This window comes from Oncorhynchus tshawytscha, linkage group LG15 (genome assembly GCF_018296145.1).
Source record: "Oncorhynchus tshawytscha isolate Ot180627B linkage group LG15, Otsh_v2.0, whole genome shotgun sequence".
Taxonomy (NCBI): domain Eukaryota; kingdom Metazoa; phylum Chordata; class Actinopteri; order Salmoniformes; family Salmonidae; genus Oncorhynchus; species Oncorhynchus tshawytscha.
The window spans coordinates 34,376,890-34,386,889 of record NC_056443.1 but is presented as its reverse complement, the minus strand read 5'-3'; the positions used below and the strand labels follow the sequence as shown (position 1 = coordinate 34,386,889).

The following is a 10,000-nucleotide window of genomic DNA, read 5'->3' as shown; positions in this document are numbered from 1 at the left end:
TGGCCCATTGTGACGAAATTTTCCAAGGACAGTCAGCTCAGGTCAAAGGTCAACAGGAAGTTTGTGTTCTGTGCTTCTTAGAGGCAGAAAAAAAAACAGAACCGCAGTTTCTCCTAAAAATAAAGAAGTTTAATGCAACTGCAGTGACAATGCAGGCAGAACATCTCTGATTTATTAAATCCTCTGTTGCTGTTTTCATCTTGATGCACATGCTGCGTTACTGTGCAGGAAAAAGCTCAATTCAAAATGGAGTTACGCTCAGACTAAAAAGCCCTCGTCTACGTGTGTGTTGAGAAATAGAAGCCCATACAGTAGCTAGCTTGATAAGAGAGAAAATACACACTTTCACTGAAACCCTGAAGCTTTTAAATGAATGGCAGAGAAATCTGCAGTTCTGCGCCAGAAACGTTCCAACCTCGCTTGTGATATTTAGGTCGCTATGGTAACATGACTCAAAGGCAACTGGAACTCTCCATACAACGCTAAATTGTTTGGATTTCATGGAAAAGACCAATGCATCAGTAGAAATTCGGCCCACTCTGTATAGCACTCAACAGACCTAAATCGGTACCTAATGACGCGGCCTGTAGTCCTGTCTCGTGGAAGGATGTTTGACCTCAACCTCGGCACACAAAAGGGTTGTCGGAATTTAAATTAAAAAAAAAAAAATACATCAAGGATGGAGCGAGTATTGTACATTTCTACTGATTAGACAGAGCCATTTGTCCAAACCCAGGACATGTTGTGTTGCAGTGTACCAGCTGGTCACTAATGAAAAATTGGATCTATAGGAACCTTTTTTTCGCTGCGTCAATACCCAGAATCCATTTATCACAAGATGCAGGCCTATAGGATTTAGTGTCCATATAAACATTATTATGGTTTAGTACAGTGTGTTTGACTCTCTCTCTCTCTCGCTCTCTCTCTCTCTCTCTCTCTCTCCCTCCCTCCCTCCCTCCCTCCCTCCCTCTCCCCCTCTCTCTCCCCCTCCCTCCCCCTCCCCCCCTCCCTCCCTCCCCCCTCCCTCCCTCCCTCCCCCCCCTCCCTCCCTCCCTCCCTCCCTCCCTCCCTCCCTCCCTCTCTCCCCCTCTCCCTCCCTCCCTCCCTCCCCCTCTCCCTCCCTCCCTCCCTCCCTCCCTCCCTCTCCCTCCCCCTCCCTCCCTCCCTCCCTCCCTCTCTCTCCTCTCCCTCCCTCCCTCCCTCCCTCCCTCCCTCCCTCCCTCCCTCCCTCCCCTCTCTCTCTCTCTCCCCCTCCCTCTCTCTCTCTCTCCCTCCCTCCCTCCCTCCCTCCCTCCCTCCCTCCCTCCCTCCCTCCCTCCCTCCCTCCCTCTCCCCCTCTCCCTCTCCCCCTCCCTCCCTCCCTCCCCTATCATCACAGGATCACTGCTTCTACCACGGGCATGTAAGAGGACACATGGACTCCTGGGCCGCCCTTAGCACATGTTCAGGAGTGAGGTACGTAAAAACGTTTTTTTGATTTTTATCATCATTTCTAACCTGTTCTTGGATTTTTAGTCTCTTGGTAGACGTTTCCCTGTTTAGGCACTGATCCAGAATCAGGTTGACTTTTACGAAATCCTAACCTTAATCATCAGTTGTAAGAAATGCAAAAACTGACCTTAGTTCAATGTCTAGAGGCACCTTCCAGCTGGAGTAAATTCTGTCATGTTTCTCCAAATTATCCATAAGAGGTGAATAACAAAGTTCCACCTCAAACACCCAGAATTCAGTCTGATATTTATTTTATTTTACATAACTCTGTTGCTGGATTTAGACTACCCCAGGCAAGCAGTGTGAGTTTTTCATAAAACTCGCTGGCTAATTCAATTCCTCAAATCTTCTTTTTCCGGGGATACAGACAGCAGCTTAGAGAGACTCTAAATTTTCCCTCAGAACAGAATTTAATAGGAATCTTCTTTCATATCAAATGCTTTGAAATTGGAGCTCTCCTGTGGGAAAAATATGTCCCCTGTCGCCACCCGTACACCCTGAGAAATATATTCATGAATGCGATCCAGCCGAAGACCTCGAGTTTCTAGCTCAATCGCTCTTGATTAGAAATTAATTCCACAAGCCAGCTCAGTCTATCCTAGACTGATAACAGCGTTTCACACAAGTTTGTTCTCCAATAACAATAGTTTTATCTTTAGTATCACTGATACTCTTTATGTCTCTCAGACAGGCAAGAGGAGCTAATTTGTAGTGGCTGTTTGTCCTGGCTGAGGATGTAGTGAGATGCGATCAGTCACAGGTTAGAAGGAAACCGAAGAGACAGACAGACGTGAGGTGAAACCGAGGACAGCAACTCAACAGAATGAAAATGTCTAACCTACATAGAGAATGTGAAGAAGAAAAAAAACTCAGTTGATCAAATAACAATGTTCAACAAAGACAAGAGCTAAACTAAAGGGTCACACTTCAAACAAGATTCAAATCCGAAGGCCAATCACTTTATAAGGCCTACAAAAACACTTCATATAACAGTCATAAGCATTGGCATGCTACAGAAAGGGCGGCAAAGCGTTGAGCTCTATCACGTAATCATAGGCTTTATTACACTGGCTTGGTTTTCCTTGGACACGGAACGTCACCAGGGCGTAGTTAAAAGGGTACCTGGTAATGCTGATAAGGGAGGTCATACCCCCTGCTCTAGTCATATTAGTTAGTGAGACACGTCATCAATAACAAAGGTTCCACTCGTGGAACACCCAAAAGGTTCCGGAATCGATTCTGCCATTCCGTTCTATTGTCTGTGTTCCATTCCTACCATTTTCACGCTCTTCACTGCAGTTCTCCGGCTGCGTTACATATTTACAGTTCCCTCCCAGCTCATATTCCCCACTGGCCACCGTCACGCACCAAAGACAAGTGTTTCTGTATTGACTCAACATGGAATTAGGCGGTAACAGGAGGGTGAGCTGGACTCACCCAAACCCTGAACTTCAACGAACCTGACTTGTCACGGTTCCAAAGTAAGCCAGGGAATATTGTGTTCAGTTTCGACGTGCCATGACTGAGTGTGTGTGTGTGTGTGTGTGTGTGTGTGTGTGTGTGTGTGTGTGTGTACGTGTCTGTGCCTGTGAGTGTTTTGCTGTGCTGATATCTACTGGGACAAAGAGCTCCATAGCGAAGGTGCATTACACAGTACCTTCTCCAGCCACAACACACAATGTGGATCACAGTACCTTCTCCAGCCACAACACACAATGTGGATCACAGAACCTTCTCCAGCCACAACACACAATGTGGATCACAGTACCTTCTCCAGCCACAACACACAATGTGGATCACAGTACCTTCTCCAGCCACAACACACAATGTGGATCACAGTACCTTCTCCAGCCACAGCACACAATGTGGATCACAGTACCTTCTCCAGCCACAGCACACAATGTGGATCACAGTACCTTCTCCAGCCACAGCACACAATGTGGATCACAGTACCTTCTCCAGCCACAGCACACAATGTGGATCACAGTACCTTCTCCAGCCACAGCACACAATGTGGATCACAGTACCTTCTCCAGCCACAGCACACAATGTGGATCACAGTACCTTCTCCAGCCACAGCACACAATGTGGATCACAGTACCTTCTCCAGCCACAGCACACAATGTGGATCACAGTACCTTCTCCAGCCACAGCACACAATGTGGATCACAGTACCTTCTCCAGCCACAGCACACAATGTGGATCACAGTACCTTCTCCAGCCACAGCACACAATGTGGATCACAGTACCTTCTCCAGCCACAGCACACAATGTGGATCACAGTACCTTCTCCAGCCACAGCACACAATGTGGATCACAGTACCTTCTCCAGCCACAGCACACAATGTGGATCACAGTACCTTCTCCAGCCACAGCACACAATGTGGATCACAGTACCTTCTCCAGCCACAGCACACAATGTGGATCACAGTACCTTCTCCAGCCACAGCACACAATGTGGATCACAGTACCTTCTCCAGCCACAGCACACAATGTGGATCACAGTACCTTCTCCAGCCACAGCACACAATGTGGATCACAGTACCTTCTCCAGCCACAGCACACAATGTGGATCACAGTACCTTCTCCAGCCACAGCACACAATGTGGATCACAGTACCTTCTCCAGCCACAGCACACAATGTGGATCACAGTACCTTCTCCAGCCACAGCACACAGATCCACCTTCTCCAGCCACAGCACACAATGTGGATCACAGTACCTTCTCCAGCCACAGCACACAATGTGGATCACAGTACCTTCTCCAGCCACAGCACACAATGTGGATCACAGTACCTTCTCCAGCCACAGCACACAATGTGGATCACAGTACCTTCTCCAGCCACAGCACACAATGTGGATCACAGTACCTTCTCCAGCCACAGCACACAATGTGGATCACAGTACCTTCTCCAGCCACAGCACACAATGTGGATCACAGTACCTTCTCCAGCCACAGCACACAATGTGGATCACAGTACCTTCTCCAGCCACAACACACAATGTGGATCACAGTACCTTCTCCAGCCACAACACACAATGTGGATCACAGTACCTTCTCCAGCCACAGCACACAATGTGGATCACAGTACCTTCTCCAGCCACAGCACACAATGTGGATCACACTACCTTCTCCAGCCACAGCACACAATGTGGATCACAGTACCTTCTCCAGCCACAACACACAATGTGGATCACAGTACCTTCTCCAGCCACAGCACACAATGTGGATCACAGTACCTTCTCCAGCCACAACACACAATGTGGATCACAGTACCTTCTCCAGCCACAGCACACAATGTGGATCACAGTACCTTCTCCAGCCACAGCACACAATGTGGATCACAGTACCTTCTCCAGCCACAGCACACAATGTGGATCACAGTACCTTCTCCAGCCACAGCACACAATGTGGATCACAGTACCTTCTCCATCCACAACACACAATGTGGATCACAGTACCTTCTCCAGCCACAACACACAATGTGGATCACAGTACCTTCTCCAGCCACAGCACACAATGTGGATCACAGTACCTTCTCCAGCCACATCACTCCAGGAAGCAATTTCTCATGAGGGAGGGAGGGAGGGAGGGGGGAGGGAGGGAGGGAGGGAGGGAGGGAGGGAGGGGGAGGGAGGGAGGGAGGAGGGAGGAGAGGGAGAGAGGAGAGGGAGGGAGAGAGAGAGAGGGAGAGAGAGAGAGAGAGAGAGAGGGAGGGAGGGAGGGAGGGAGGGAGGGAGGGAGGGAGGGAGGGAGGGAGAGAGGGAGGGAGGGAGGGAGGGAGGGAGAGAGGAGAGAGAGAGAGAGAGAGAGAGAGAGAGAGAGAGAGAGAGAGAGAGAGGGAGAGAGGGAGGGAGGGAGAGTCAAACTTCTCTCTGAGTTGGAGAAACACAGTTTATTTCTCAGTCGTTTCTTTTCTGCTTCCAGGTTATTTTCAAAGCAAATGTCTTGCAACCTCATCAATATTAATATATTATAGAAATTGGCGCCAGGAATTTGAATAATGTTGTTGACGTTGATTGTATAAGATGTTTTTACTTCTCTCTTAACAAAGGGGCTCAACTCAATGCGGCCCTTCGTCTCATGCTGGGCAGGTGGTGTTCTCTGTTGATAACATGGATTTTTTAAACATTTTTTTTTTTTTACATTGAATCATTTTCTCACCTTTACATTCTTAGAAGAAAAGGTGCTATCTAGAACCTAAAAGGGATCTTCCACTGTCCCCATAGGAGAACCCTTTGAATGACCCATTTTGGTTCCAGGTAGAACCATTTTTGGGTTCCATGTAGAACCCCTTCGACAGATCTCCTATGGAGACAGTGGAAGAACCCTTTTGGAACCATTTCTAAGAGTGTAGTGCTGGGCAATGGCTGTTTCAGTGAACCAGTGTGTGTGTGTGTGTGTGTGTGTGTGTGTGTGTGTGTGTGTGTGTGTGTGTGTGTGTGTGTGTGTGTGTGTGTGTGTGTGTGTGTGTACGTGTCTGTGCCTGTGAGTGTAATGGCTGTTTCAGTGCGGCATGAATGCAAAGTGTATTCCTACAATTACAATGGAGTTGCAACCAGTGTGTGTGTGTGTGTGTGTGTGTGTGTGTGTGTGTGTGTGTGTGTGTGTGTGTGTGTGTGTGTGTGTGTGTGTGTGTGTGTGTGTGTGTGTGTGTGTGTGTGTGTGTGTGTGTGTGTGTGTGTGTGTGTGTGTGTGTGTGTGTGTGTGTGTGTGTGTGTGTGTGTGTGTGAGGAAGGAAGGGAGGGAGGGGTCTGATGTTGGAAGTGGGGTACAGTACAATCTTTCTCTTTCTCTCTCTCTCTCACACACACACACACACACACACACACACACACGCACACACAACCTCTTGACAGATCGTGATGGAGAGTGACTCACTCTGCCTGTAAATGGCCTTTTTACAGCCCTCTATCCTCTTGGACCAGTTCCTTCCAGGCTCCTCTGTATGAGACCACAGGCTAAGACATCCATATAGTACACCTCTGTTGTTTACAGCTCAAATACCACTTCCCTTAGGGCCACTGGGCCCTTCATCGCCCTCTGCTGGTCAACACTGGAACTACCCCCAGGGCAGTTGTACTGTGACATTAGCAGGATAATTGATGTCATGTAATATTATCATATGTGTTATCTTATGTAAAAACAAATAATAATGTTGCATAAAATATTTGTTGCTGTTTTGGTTCTTTTTAAATTTAGTATTTTCTTTTTGTGTTCGTCCAATCATGCCTCTTGCTCTTCCCTCTTGCTGAAACAGGGGCCTGATTGCCTTGAACTCAAATGACACCTACTACCTTGAGCCAATCAGAGGGCTGGACTCTCTCCATCACTCGCTGGTCAGCGCTGACGATCTGCCAATCAGAGGCGGGACTTGCGGCCACGGGCATCAGACTGGACACCCCAACCTCCTCTCCGGTCTGCTTAAACCTTTGCATCAAAGGGTGAGGGACACACACACACCAACAGACACAGACACACCAGCAGACACAGACACAACAACAGACACACACACCAACAGACACAGACACACCAACAGACACAGACACAACAACAGACACACACACACCAACAGCCACAGACATAGCAACAGACACAACTACACAACAACAGGCACAAACAGACACCGACAGACACAGACACACCGACAGACACAGACACACCAACAGACACAGACACACCAGCAGACACAGACACACCAACAGACACAGACACACCAGCAGACACAGACACACCAACAGACACAGACACAACAACAGACACACACACACCAGCAGACACAGACACACCAACAGACACAGACACACCAACAGACACAGACACACCAGCAGACACAGACACACCAACAGACACAGACACAACAACAGACACAGACATAGCAACAGACACAGACACAACAACAGACACCGACAGACACAGACACGCACACACCAACAGCCACCGACATAGCAACAGACACAACTACACAACAACAGACACAAACAGACACCGACAGACACAGACACAGACACACCAACAGACACAACTACACTACAACAGACAGCGACACAACAACAGACACAGACACACCAACAGACACAGACACTAGTGGTTAGAGTGTAGGGGCGGCAGGTAGCCTAGTGGTTAGAGTGTAGGGGCGGCAGGTAGCCTAGTGGTTAGAGCGTAGGGGCGGCAGGTAGCCTACTGGTTAGAGTGTAGGGGCGGCAGGTAGCCTAGTGGTTAGAGCGTTGGGCCACTAACCGTAAAGGTTGCTAGATCGAACATGGCTATTGACTAGACACATGGCTATTGACTAGACACATGGCTATTGACTAGACACATGGCTATTGACTAGACACATGGCTATTGACTAGACACATGGCTATTGACTAGACACATGGCTATTGACTAGACACATGGCTATTGACTAGACACATGGCTATTGACTAGACACATGGCTATTGACTAGACACATGGCTATTGACTAGACACATGGCTATTGACTAGACACATGGCTATTGACTAGACACATGGTTATTGACTAGACACATGGCTATTGACTAGACACATGCAAACCTGTACACACACACAGAGTGAGAGACATACAGACAGACAGACATACAGACAGACAGACAGACAGACAGACAGACAGACAGACAGACAGACAGACAGACAGACAGACAGACAGACAGACAGACACACACACACACAGACACAGACACACACACACAGACAGACAGACAGACAGACAGACAGACAGACAGACAGACAGACAGACAGACACACACACACACACACACACACACACACACAGACACACACACACACAGCACACACACACACACACACGCACACACACACACACACACACACACACACACACACACACACACACACACACACACACACACACACACACACACACACACACACACACACACACACACACAGACATACAGACACAGAGAGTGCATTTTGTCCTGCAGAGGAAATGACCATCTCTCTTGTCATACAAGCATAAACACATTATTGGATTTCTCTTAGAGTCTTTTTAGAGGCACACAGGAAATCAGTCCGAGGCCAGCTGAGAGCCAATCACTCCGAGGCCAGCTGATAGCCAGAGGGAATTATACGGTGGTTTGCTCTGTTGCCGGTGCGTTTCTTTCTCCGCAGTGTGAGTCTGTCTTACTGTAGTGTCCTTCCACGGAGGAAGGAGAAAGGCTAAACACAGGGCCTAATTTACTCCAGTGCAGCCGTGAATGCTGATAATGTCCCTGTGGTGAACAGTCATTCAGTCCTCTCTCTCTCTGTCTCTCTCTCTTTCTCTCTCTCTTTCTCTCTCTCTTTCTCTCTCTCTTTCTCTCTCTGTCTCTCTCTCTCTCTCTCAATTCAATTCAAGGGGCTTTATTGGCATGGGAAACATGTGTTAACATTGCCAAAGCAAGTGAGGTAGATAATATATAAAGTGAATATATAAAGTGAAATAAACAATAAAAATGAACAGTAAACATCACACATACAGAAGTTTCAAAACAATAAAGACATTACAAATGATATATTATATATCGCCCCTATATATATATATATATATATATATATATACAGTGTTTTAACAATGTACAAATGGTAAAGGACACAAGATAAAATAAATAAGCATAGATATGGGTTATATTTACAATGGTGTGTGTTCTTCACTGGTTGCCCTTTTCTTGTGGCCACAGGTCACAAATCTTGCTGCTGTGATGGTACACTGTGGAATTTCAACCAGTAGATATGAGAGTTTTTTCCCAAAAAAAATCAAAATTTTTGCAAAATTGGATTTGTTTTGAATTCTTTGTGGATCTGTGTAATCTGAGGGAAATATGTATCTCTAATATGGTCATACATTGGGCAGGAGGTTAGGAAGTGCAGCTCAGTTTCCACCTCATTTTGTGGGCAGTGTGCACATAGCCTGTCTTCTCTTGAGAGCCAGGTCTGCCTACAGCGGCCTTTCTCAATAGCAAGGCTATGCTCACTGAATCTGTACATAGTCAAATCTTTCCTTAATTTTGGGTCAGTCACAGTGGTCAGGTATTCTGCCGCTGTGTACTCTCTGTGTAGGGCCAAATAGCATTCTAGTTTGCTCTGTTTTTATGTTAATTCTTTCCAATGTGTCAAGTATCTTTTTGTTTTCTCATGATTTGGTTGGGTCTAATTGTGCTGTTGTCCTGGGGCTCTGTGGTGTGTGTTTGTGAACAGACTCTCTCTCTCTCTCTCTGTCTCTCTCTCTCTCTCTCTCTCTCTCTCTCTCTCTCTGTCTCTGTCTCTCTGTCTCTCTCTCTCTCGCTCTCTCTCTCTCTGTCCCTCTCTCTCTCTCTCTCTCTGTCTCTGTCTGTCCTCTCTCTCTCTCTCTCTCTCTCTCTCTCTCTCTGTCTGTCCCTCTCTCTCTCTCTGTCTCTCTCTGTCTCTCTCTGTCCCTCTCTCTCTCTCTCCCTCTCTTTGTCCCTCTCTCTCTCTCTCCCTCTCTTTGTCCCCTCTCTCTCTCTGCCTC

General features: G+C 47.4%; 1 protein-coding gene across 1 annotated transcript in view; it reads left to right on the top strand.

Moving 5' to 3' along the window:
- The window catches only part of adam19a (ADAM metallopeptidase domain 19a), a 225,117-nt gene that overhangs the window by 162,345 nt on the left and 52,772 nt on the right, over positions 1-10,000 (top strand). Inside the window, exons 5-6 of the mRNA XM_042297818.1 lie at positions 1,379-1,455; positions 6,752-6,935. Coding sequence (XP_042153752.1) covers positions 1,379-1,455; positions 6,752-6,935 — 261 coding nt within the window. The remainder of the gene's footprint in view (positions 1-1,378; positions 1,456-6,751; positions 6,936-10,000) is intronic.